This window comes from Primulina huaijiensis, chromosome 1 (assembly GCF_012295235.1).
Source record: "Primulina huaijiensis isolate GDHJ02 chromosome 1, ASM1229523v2, whole genome shotgun sequence".
In the NCBI taxonomy this organism is placed as follows: domain Eukaryota; kingdom Viridiplantae; phylum Streptophyta; class Magnoliopsida; order Lamiales; family Gesneriaceae; genus Primulina; species Primulina huaijiensis.
This window is the reverse complement of record NC_133306.1, coordinates 21375248-21385338: the sequence shown is the minus strand read 5'-3', so window position 1 is coordinate 21385338 and position 10091 is coordinate 21375248. Positions and strand designations below refer to the sequence as shown.

The following is a 10091-nucleotide window of genomic DNA, read 5'->3' as shown; positions in this document are numbered from 1 at the left end:
TATTAAAATACTGAATATTCGAATATGCAACGCAAGTTCACCAAATGCTCGCATTTCCATCCAAAATCCATTTGAATGACATGTTCATTTCATTTAATTATTTTTTTATTGTTTAAAAAACAAATTCGCAACTAAGTATTGAACTTTTTCAAGTACTTAGTTTTACTTACGAGTGCCTAATTTAAATTTTAAAATACTTGATTTAGTAAATGAGATACTCAGAATGGATATTAAAATACTGGATATTCGAATATGCAATGTAAGTTCACCAAATGCTCGCATTCCATCCAAGATGTATTTGGATGACATGTTCATTTCATTTATTTATTTTATTTATTTTTTTTAAAAAAATTCACAACTAAGCATTGAACATTTTGAAGTACTTACTTTTATTTGCGAAATACCTAATTTCAATTTTAAATAATTGATTTGGTAATTGAGATACTCATAAAAGTTAATAAAATACTGGATATTCTAGTAGACAATGTAAGTTCACCAAGTGCTCGTATTTCTATCTAAGATGCATTTAGATGACATGTACATTTAAATTAAATTTTTTTTAATTTTTAAAAGATAAACAAATTCTCAACTAAGCATTGAACTTTTTGAAGTACTTAGTTTTACTTGCGAAATACCTAATTTCAATTTTAAAATACTTGATTTATTAAATGAAATACTCAGAATGTGTATTAAAATACTGGATATTAGAATATGCAACGTAAGTTCACCAAATGCTCACATTTCCATCCAAGATGCATTTGGATGACATGTTCATTTCATTTAATTATTTTTTTATTGTTAAAAAAACAAATTCGTAACTAATCATTGAACTTTTTCAAGTACTTAGTTTATTTGCAAAATACCTAATTTCAATTTTAAAATACTTGATTTGGTAAATGAGATACTCAGAATGAGTATTAAAGTACTGGATATTCGAATATGCAACATAAGTTCACTCAGTGCTCGTATTTCCATCCAAGATAGATTTGGATGACATGTTCAATTAAAATTCAGTACCTACCCATAATTAATTAGAAATCAGTACCTGACAAATCTATACATTTAGTTTTAACTATCCATAAAGCAAACTTTATGTTTTTACCCTTTATTATTTAAATAAATATATTATTTTATCCACAAAAATTATATCATTTTTCTCCATTTAAAATATACTTTTAACAAAATATTGTTTCTCAATTATCATGGAATAAAAGTAAATAATTATTTTGACATACAAAGTACCTATTATGGGGTTTCAGATACTTGAATTAGCTCTTTGAATACTCCAAATATATAAGAAAATACTATATTTTCGAGCATTCACCATAAATTCAGTCATTGTTGGTCTTTTTCATGAAAAATGCATTAGGATGACTTATTCATATCATTTTATTTTTTAAAAAAAAACATAGGTCATCACTCATCATGAAATAAGATTAAGTATTTATTTTGACCAACAAAATACCTATTTTGGAGTTCCAAATGCTTGATTTTACTCTTTGAATACTCCAAACGTGTAAGAAAATACTGGATCTTCGAACTATCACAATAAATTCTATAATTGTTGGTATTTTCATCAAAAATGCATTAAGATGACTTATTCATGTCATCTAATTTTTGAAAAAACACAGTTTCTCACTCATTGTTGAATTAGAAAAATTACTTATTTTGATCGATAAAATACCTATTTTCGGGTTCCAAATATTTGATTTGGCTATTTGAATACTTCAAATGTGTAAGAAAACACTTAAGTTTCAAGTAATATTAAGTGACTTTTGATTGTGTCATTTGTGAAGTTAAAATATGATACTTAAATTGGTACACAGAATATCTAATTAGAATATATAAATACATGATTTTACCTCGTAAATACTCATATACAATATATAATTTGAAGTTAATATAAAGTGACACCGATGATGATATTCGTGAAGTAAAAATGTGATAACTAACTTAATACAAATAATACATAATTTGACTTCACAAACACTTGATTTTACCTTTTAAATACTCAAATTCGATTGAGTATGTCAAAATATATAATTTGAAGATAATATTGAATAATTTTTTATGATGAGATTTGTGAATAAAAAACGTGCTACCTAAATTGGTAAAAATAATTACTAATCATAATTTCACATATACTTGATTTACACTTTCATTGTCTAAGAACTGTATTTCTCAATTATTATTCTCAGTTATTCAATTTTTAGCAGCGATACTTCAGATGATTTTTTACTACTACGATTATTAAATAAAACTCAATGAAATGGTTCAAGGATTAAATGATGAAATAAATAAGCTAGAATGATTGATTAAAGTTCGATGAGAAATGAATTTGTTGGGAATCTCGGTTCACCTACCCCTCGCTAATCTACTTAATCCGTTCGACAATTATCTATGCTTTCGACGAGATTTCATATCCAATTGAACACGCCCTCTCAAGCTATGCTAAACTAATTCAACTCGGTAAAATAATTAAATCTCTTTAATTATTTATCAATGGTGAATCGCATGTTGTTTTATTAAATCCCATAGCTTTCAACCTACTGGACTATGACTATCGACATGTATCCGACTTCATATTTATTTGTAAATTGTAAATCCACGGATTATGCTACTCGTTTCTATCACTGGCTATTCTCTCGAAGAACATTGTCAGGAAATCTTCAAATCTTTGCTCTAAGCCTTTTTTCTCTTTCAAAGCTTTGTGGCTGCTGAAAAGTCCTTGAACATGTCATCCAAATGCATCTTGGATGGAAACACGAGCACTTAGTGAACTTACGTTATATATTCAAATATCCAGTATTTTAATACTCATTATGAGTATCAAATTTAACAAATCAAGTATTTTAAAACTGAAATTAGGTATTTCGCAAGTAAAACTAAGTACTTGAAAAAGTTCAATACTTAGTTGCAAATTTGTTTTTTTTTTTTAAACAATTTAAAAAACTATTAAAAGAAATGAACATTTCATCTAAATGTATCTTGGATGGAAATACGAGTACTTGGTGAACTTACGTTGCATATTAGAATATACAGTATTTTAATACTCATTCTGAGTATCTCATTTACCAAATCAAGTATTTTAAAATTGAAATTAGGTATTTCGCAAGTAAAACTAAGTACTTGAAAAAGTTCAATGATTGTGTTACGAATTTGTTTTTTTAACAATAAAAAAATAATTAAATAAAATGAACATGTCATCCAAATGCATCTTGGATGAAAATGTGAGCATTTGGTGAACTTACGTTGCATATTCTAATATCCAGTATTTTAATATTCATTCTGATTATTTCATTTACCAAATCAAGTATTTTAAAATTGAAATTAGGTATTTCTCAAGTAAAACTAAGTATTTCAAAAAGTTCAATGCTTAGTTGCGAATTTGTTTTTTTTTTTTTTAAAAAAAAAAAAATTAAAAAATATTTAATTTAAATGTACATGTCATCTAAATGCATCTTGAATAGAAATACGAGCACTTGGTGAATTTGCATTGTCTACTAGAATATCCAGTATTTTATTAACTTTCATGAGTATCTCAATTACCAAATCAAGTATTTAAAATTGAATTAGGTATTTCGCAAATAAAAGTAAGTACTTCAAAATGTTCAATGCTTAGTTGCGATTTTTTTTAAAAAAAAATAAAAAAAATAATTAAATGAAATGAACATGTCATCCAAATGTATCTTGGATGGAAATGCGAGCACTGGGTGAACTTACGTTGCATATTCGAATATCCAGTATTTTAATACTTATTCTGAGTATCTCATCTAAAAAATCAAGTATTTTAAAATTAAAATTAGGTATTTCGCAAGTAAAACTAAGTATTTGAAAAAGTTCAATGATTAGTTACGAATTTGTTTTTTTAACAATAAAAAAATAATTAAATGAAATGAACATGTCATCCAAATACATCTTGGATGGAAATGTGAGCATTTGGTGAACTTACGTTGCATATTCTAATATCCAGTATTTTAATACCCATTCTGATTATTTCATTTATCAAATCAAGTATTTTAAAATTGAAATTAGGTATTTCGCAAGTAAAACTAAGTACTTCAAAAAGTTCAATGCTTAGTTGCGAATTTGTTTTTTTTTTAAAAAAAAATTAAAAAACATTAATTTAAATGTACATGTCATCTAAATGCATCTTGGATTGAAATACGAGCACTTGGTGAATTTACATTGTCTACTAGAATATCAAATATTTTATTAACTTTTATGAGTATCTCAATTACCAAATCATGTATTTAAAATTGAAATTAGGTATTTCGCAAATAAAAGTAAGTATTTCAAAATGTTCAATGCTTAGTTGCGAATTTTTTTTAAAAAAAATAAAAAAATAATTAAATGAAATGAACATGTCATCCAAATGTATCTTGGATGGAAATGCTAGCACTGGGTGAACTTATATTGTATATTCGAATATTCAGTATTTTAATACTTATTCTGAGTATCTCATCTAAAAAATCAAGTATTTTAAAATTAAAGTTAGGTATTTCGCAAGTAAAACTAAATACTTGAAAAAGTTCAATGATTAATTACGAATTTGTTTTTTTAACAATATAAAAAATTATTAAATGAATGAACATGTCATCCAAATGCATCTTGGATGGAAATGTAAGCATTTGTTGAACTTACGTTGCATTTCTAATATCCAGTATTTTAATACCCATTCTGAGTATTTCATTTACTAAATCAAGTATTTTAAAATTGAAATTAGGTATTTCGCAAGTAAAACTAAGTACTTCAAAAAGTTCAATGCTTAGTTGCGAATTTATTTTTCTTTTAAAAATAAAAAAATATTTAATTTAAATGTAAATGTCATCTAATGCATCTTGGATAGACATGCGAGCACTTGATGAACTTACATTGTCTACTAGAATATCAAGTATTTTATTAACTTTTATGAGTATCTCAATTACCAAATCAAGTATTTAAAATTGAAATTAGGTATTTCGCAAATAAAAGTAAGTACCTCAAAATGTTCAATGCTTAGTTGCGAATTTTATTTTTAAAAAAATAAAAAAAATAATTAAATGAAATGAACATGTCATCCAAATGCATATTGGATGGAATGCGAGCATTTGGTGAACTTACATTTCATATTCGAATATCCAGTATTTTAATACCTATTTTGAGTATCTCATTTACCAAATCAAGTATTTTAAAATTGAAATTAGGTATTCGCAAGTAAAACTAAGTATTTGAAAAAGTTCAATGTTTAGTTGCGAATTTGTTTTTTTAATAATAAAAAAAATAATTAAATGAAATGAACATGTCATTCAAACAGATCTTGGATGGAAATGCGAGCATTCGGTGAACTTGCGTTGCATATTCGAATATTTATTATTTTAATACACATTCTGAGTATTTCATTTACTAAATCAAGTATTTTAAAATTTTTTATTATTTTCGAATTTGTTTTTTTTTTTTAAAATAAAAATATTTAAATTCAATATACATATCAACCAAATACATAGGTAATGATGAGTGGAAAGAGAAGATAACCAACTAAAATATGTATTTCTATAATTTTTTATTAATTAAAAGGGTAAAAAGGTAAAAATGCATGAAACATGTAGTAAAAACTAAGTTGTCTTTTGTCAGGAATTAAAATACAAAAAAAAAAATTGATGGGTACTGAATCTTAAATAAATCATAGACATATGTATGTTTCTCTAAATTCACATTAATTATAATTGTAATTAAAAAAATACATAGTTCCTAAACAAATAAATACATAGTTCCTAAACAAATAAATATAAAGTCCTGCAAACCGGAGGGCCAAAATTCCAGCCCGAAGAGTATGTGTGATAATGGAAAAGACGAACATTGACTTGATGCCATTCATATATACGCATAATATAATTTCTCTGTTTCAGTAAATTCTAAATCCGTCACTGGGCTACAAATTCTTTTCAAAATTTGATAGATGTTGTGAATTTTGAGTCGGAATCTCCGATCCATCATCGGCGGGAATGGAATCGCCGGGTCTTTTGGAAGACTTTGGTCAGAAGGTGGATTTGACGCGCAGGATCAGAGAGGTTCTGTTGAACTACCCGGAGGGCACCACCGTGCTGAAAGAGCTCATCCAGAACGCCGACGACGCGGGCGCCACCAGAGTCTCGCTCTGCCTTGACCGCAGGACCCATGCCACCGGCTCTCTCTTATCTGATTCTCTCGCTCAGTGGCAGGGCCCCGCGCTTTTGGCGTACAACGATGCTGTCTTCACCGAAGACGATTTCCTCAGTATTTCCAGGATTGGCGGCAGTTCTAAACATTCTCAGGCTTGGAAGACTGGTCGATTTGGGTAATCCCGCAAATTCAGTTTATAAAAGCTATTCTATTTAGAGAGAAGCGCTCGAGTTCGGGTTTTTTTGTGTGTGTATTGAATGTTGATTATATATAACCAAGTGTATTGTGTCCATATGCCCCTTTTCTCTACCATTTCCTTGTACGCTTTCGTGGTTGTGGAAGACCGGTGCGGTATTTATGGTTGTAGATTTACCTCCTGCCCGTGATCGATATGCTTTTGAGGATCATATTGATGATGGCATTGCTTGCGTTGACCTTTGCCTCTATTAGACATTGAAAATGAGGACATGCTGTTGCTTTGTGCTGATAATGAGCAAGGTTGCAACTTTGTGCTTGATAGAATGTGAATTTCTACCATCCACACTAATGAATATTTCAATGCATTAATATACGGCCGATCTGGTCAAATATTTAGTTCCTACATTTGAAAGAGACATACTGAGAATCTTTGAAGAGAGATTATTCAAGGCAATGATATTTTCCTATAAAAAAGTTATTTATTTAAGTTTTTTATTTAATTTTTAGGACTCAGATTTGTCAGGCCATGAAATGCCGAAGACCGATTAGCATGGTCTTATTTTATGTTTAGGGAAGTGTCAGGAGAAATGGCTTTTGAAAATAAAAAAAAACTTTTGATATTATTTTCTAAGCATACATTTATTATTTTGCATGCCAAATAATGTAAAAATTGGTTTGCTTAATATTATTGAGTTATGTTCGAATGTATATTTGTGTGTATGATGATTGGAGTAAAATATATTAAATTTTAAAATATTGTATATTTAGTTCAAATATTGAACTATCATATGATAAATTGGGTTTTTTGGTGGGAAGAGGTGGAAAATTGAACATAATGTATTGATTATTTTGGGAAGCATAGAAACTGAGAAATGTATTTTTTGGGAAAAAGGACTGAAAAGGAAGTGTTGTTATTTGATTTTATGTTAAGGAATGAAAACTGGAGTTGGGAGATGAAGATCAAACATTTGTAGGTGTTCAGTGGCTTTTTGTTGAAAGAATTCACCTCTCTATTGATCTCTGAGAACCAAAATTTGTTAGTAACTATTAAATGTGCAATTGTAGGATACGTGTGCTTAATGCCAGTGTTTTGAGATGACAACCCAACTTAGATATCCACTTTCAGCACAATTATTTACCTAGAATGATATAGGTTACCTGACAATCAGCAATTAACTAAATGGAGTTTTTTTTAATGATTTCTGCCTGTTATGTTTCAGATGTATTAACTATATAGGACCGTCTATAATTGACACATCAGGGTGGAAATGTCTTATTTAAAACCTTTGGATTGAGAACAATTGCAAGTTCTACATGTTAATAACGTATCATGGTAATTTTTGAACCTTGATTAACGATATGATTCCAATTCACTTCTGATTAACGTTGATGTGGGCGAACAATCTACGGTCTAGAATATCAATAAAAGAAGAAATCATTAGAATTTAATACATGATAAAACCCTTGAAATTAAATATTGTTCAACTCAAATATCACAATCATTATCCACATGTTAATTTCTAGCTAGTTGCATTGGCTACACGATCACTTTTGTCCGTTGTGCTCTGTTTGGTATTTTTGTAATCCTCAAATAGTTCAAGTCATTTTCAATTAGTGCATCGAAGTCAGTTTTGGACTCCATCCTCTTTTTCTTTCTTTTTTTGGGTCTTAAATATTTATAATTCCCCTACTTATCCATCGAAGCCTTCGATGGTTGATGTTCAGATTAAGTACCAACAATGAACATTTGATGTTCTGATCGAGTCATGGGTGAATTAAGCTATCTTGAAGATTAATATCTGGTTAGTTCATATTCCATATGGATTGTTTAGGATATTTTACTTCCATTTCTTCACAAGGCATGCTCACCTCCTTGGAGGTAGGGCAAATGCTTTTAGAAACAGCTCAAGCATGACTAGGGTTAGCCCGTATCAGAACCCCACTTTACAGATCCAGACTTCTGCTGGGCTGTCGCATGCCAAAAAAAGAATAAAATATAGGTAATTGTATCCCACATAATCAGTTGCACAACTCTGTAACAAAATGTTGACGCTCTATTCTATTTTCTCGTGACTTTTATTTTTTTGCATCTAATTACATTGTATAAGTGGCAACTTTATATACTCATAAATCGTTTTGTAGTTACTGGTGAACTAGGAGATACTTCTTTGTATTTACTTTGGTTTTTACAATGGGTAATTATGGTTTTTGCAGATTTTCAGTTTGGTGCTGAATTCTCTTTGTTCTGTTTGAAATGGATCATCTCTAATTTCATTGTTTCCAGGGTGGGCTTCAACTCGGTGTACCATTTAACTGACTTGCCTTCTTTTGTAAGTGGAAAATATGTGGTTCTATTTGATCCTCAGAGTGCTTATCTTCCCAATATCTCGGCGGCTAATCCTGGGAAACGAGTTGAGTATGTTAGTTCCTCAGCGATTTCGCTGTATGAAGATCAATTTCTTCCATATTGTGCTTTTGGATGTGACATGAAAAATCCTTTCCATGGAACTTTATTTCGATTTCCCTTGAGGAATGCAGATCAGGCTGCAAAAAGTCAGCTCTCGAAACAAGTGTACCTTGAAGATGATTTATCTTCCATGTTTAGTCAGCTCTATGAGGAAGGAATTCTATCACTGCTTTTTCTTAAATGTGTATTATCCATAGAAATGTATGTATGGGAAGAAGGCACAACTGAACCAAGGAAGTTGTTTTCGTGCTGCATTGATTCGACTGATGAAAAAGTGGTGGGGCATCGTCAGGCTCTTATGAGATTCTCAAAATCAACAAATGATTCTGATTTCAGGATGACTGACTTCTCATTGGACTTCTTGAGTGAGGCTGTGATTGATGATGTTTCATATAAAAGGACACATAGGTTTTTTGTGGTGCAAATGATGGCTTCACCATCCAGTAGGATTGGCTCTTTCTCAACTTCTGCGGCAAAGGATTATGACTTACATCTATTGCCTTGGGGATCAGTCGCAGCATGCATTTCAGATGATTTGCTTGACGTAATTCTTAGTAACTCAATTAGATGTTGGGTGATATTTCTCAATCTCTGTAACTGTCTGTTCTGGGGATTTTTCTCTTGCTCCTTTACAAGTACATGAAATTCTTTGGGGTTCTTGTTAAATTATGTATGCGACACTTAGTTTTTTGTTCTTCCCTATGCATTTTGGTTGGGATTTATTATCACAAATACAGGGTTTGGTTTGTTGAATAACTTGAATGCTTCACGCTTCTTCAATTTTTTGGGGGGCAAATAATATGTGGATTTACTTGTGCCTTCCATTGTTTTAATTACTACCTGCACATATTTAATTGATGGTTGAAGAGTTTGTTAGGTGGTGATTAGTGTGCTGATTAAGAATCACGTCTAGAAATAACCTGTACGATGTAGCTCATCGAGCCTTGGGCTGCAGTAATAGATTGTCATCTCTTGAAAATGTTTGAAGCTACAATATTTGCTCTCGATTATTTAAATATTTTAACAGTTTAGAGGGCAAATGAAGTGCTAGAGCTGAATGATACTTATTTTTCTTTTAGATCTAATGTCTTGATTTGCTACTGTATTAAATATATCTTGGTGCATAAGTTTCCAATATGTAATGAGGATTTGATAAGCAACCTTGTTCCCATAGAAGTTTTTTTGTTTTTTGTTTTTTGTTTTTTGTTTTTTGTTTTTTGTTGTCTTTCATTGGAGAAAATGCAGGAAAGGCATGTACTGATTTTTGGACCCTTTCTCCAATTAA

At 29.9% G+C, this 10091-nt stretch overlaps 1 protein-coding gene across 3 annotated transcripts in view; it reads left to right on the top strand.

Moving 5' to 3' along the window:
* The first annotated feature begins 5790 nt into the window (after window positions 1-5790).
* Window positions 5791-10091, top strand: part of LOC140984130 (uncharacterized) — a 31957-nt gene continuing 27656 nt past the window's right edge. Inside the window, exons 1-2 of one of the 3 annotated variants that reach the window (XM_073451347.1) lie at window positions 5791-6316; window positions 8624-9350. In XM_073451347.1, coding sequence (XP_073307448.1) covers window positions 5985-6316; window positions 8624-9350 — 1059 coding nt within the window. In that variant the 5' untranslated portion in view covers window positions 5791-5984. Of the gene's footprint in view, window positions 6317-8553; window positions 9351-10091 lie in introns of all 3 variants that reach the window. The other 2 variants (XM_073451356.1, XM_073451365.1) reach the window with 2 other exon arrangements.